The sequence below is a fragment of the Wasmannia auropunctata genome, unplaced genomic scaffold, assembly GCF_000956235.1.
Source record: "Wasmannia auropunctata unplaced genomic scaffold, wasmannia.A_1.0 LD334201.1, whole genome shotgun sequence".
NCBI classification, from domain to species: domain Eukaryota; kingdom Metazoa; phylum Arthropoda; class Insecta; order Hymenoptera; family Formicidae; genus Wasmannia; species Wasmannia auropunctata.
Genome location: NW_012028689.1, coordinates 2,882 through 4,210, shown reverse-complemented (window position 1 = coordinate 4,210; position 1,329 = coordinate 2,882). Strand labels below are relative to the sequence as shown.

The 1,329-nt window shown below is 33.6% G+C and overlaps 1 protein-coding gene across 1 annotated transcript; it reads left to right on the top strand.

The window, feature by feature from the left end:
- Positions 1 to 667, top strand: LOC105459238 (cytochrome P450 4g1-like). The gene is made up of 2 exons (XM_011705108.1): positions 1 to 204; positions 267 to 667. The coding sequence occupies exons 1-2, from the start codon at positions 57 to 59 to the stop codon at positions 434 to 436; spliced, it is 318 nt and encodes a 105-aa protein (XP_011703410.1). The 5' UTR covers positions 1 to 56; the 3' UTR covers positions 437 to 667.
- Positions 668 to 1,329: the final 662 nt, after the last annotated feature.

The window sequence follows — 1,329 nt, the reverse complement described above, 5'->3', positions numbered from 1 at the left end:
TTTATATATGAAACCACATTTTAGGAAAGGTTGTGATACCAAAAGGTGCAGATATTATGATAGTAATTTTAAAAATACACCGAGATAAAGAGTATTGGTCAAACCCATTGGTATTTGACCCTGATAGATTTCTTCCAGAAAGAATAAAGGATTGTCACGCATCTTCTTATATCCCGTTTAGTGATGGACCACGAAACTGTATAGGTAATTATGAATAAATTATAAAGTTTTATGATAAATTGATTTATATAATTATAAAATTGCAGGTATAAAATATGGAATAATGAGTATGAAAGTCATACTAGCAACATTGATACGAACGTTCATATTTAAAGTTAATAAAAGTATTGAAATAGATAAAATAAAATTAAGTTTTGACGTTGTAATATCTCCTGTTGAGCCTTTCAAAGTCAAAATTGAAAAACGACGCTTTTAATAAAATAGTATGGAAATATTGTAACGATAAATGAGTAGCAGAACGAGAAAGGGCTGACTCACCTGGAGAGGATGAGAATAACGCGGAGCTAGAGATGTTGTGTCCGGGGGTAGAGCACAAGAGGATCCAACTCCGCGGGGAAACGGGACTTCACTTGGTTTAAATAATTAATTCTGACACTTGGACTAACTTTTAAAAAATATATATATATATATTTTCTTTTTCACTTTATTTCACAGTTTTAATTTTTTAAAACACCTTCACCTTATCTAATATAAGCAAACTAACTTTCACGATACTAACGTCGTGATCGATTGTGACAAGACAGACGTATAGACTGACTGCCCGTGGCTTATCGTGGCGCGTACTTATTCTTTGCGCGTTGCCGTGTCAGCGCTAACATTTCGGGTACACCGCGGTCAACGTCCTTAGTTTCATTATATTCGGGTACAATTATATTGCTAATTAATAATACGCCTAGTCGGCTCGTATGATTATTTGGTTTGTCAAAATGCTTATTGCCGTGAGGGCATCGGCCTCGCAACATTCCTCCCCCTTTGTAAAAAGAAAATAAAGACACGAATTTCCTTTCTATTACTAATTTTACATTTTGAATTCCCGAATATGGTTTACAATCGTTTCTTATATTTGATATAACATTACATTGCTATTTCTATACGAGGGTCGCGAGTCCTCGTGGGTTTCTTTGATGATCTTTTTCTTACATCGCCTTTAATTACATAAACAGTTACGCCTATTATACCTGAACTGTATATATGATTACAATAATTATACTACTACCTGCAGGAATTACGTATTTATTTATGAAAAATGTGCCCTGACTATCTAATTGTTTATTTACGTCGTCTAATTCTACGCTTAATTTTTGTAAT

What these genes read in the sequence shown, in the direction of transcription:
- LOC105459238 (XM_011705108.1), top strand. Translation starts at nt 57, where the DNA reads ATGATAGTAATTTTAAAAATACACCGAGATAAAGAGTATTGGTCAAAC. An exon ending in TGGACCACGAAACTGTATAG is followed by an intron (nt 205 to 266) that starts GTAATTATGAAT and finishes ATAAAATTGCAG; the next exon opens with GTATAAAATATGGAATAATG.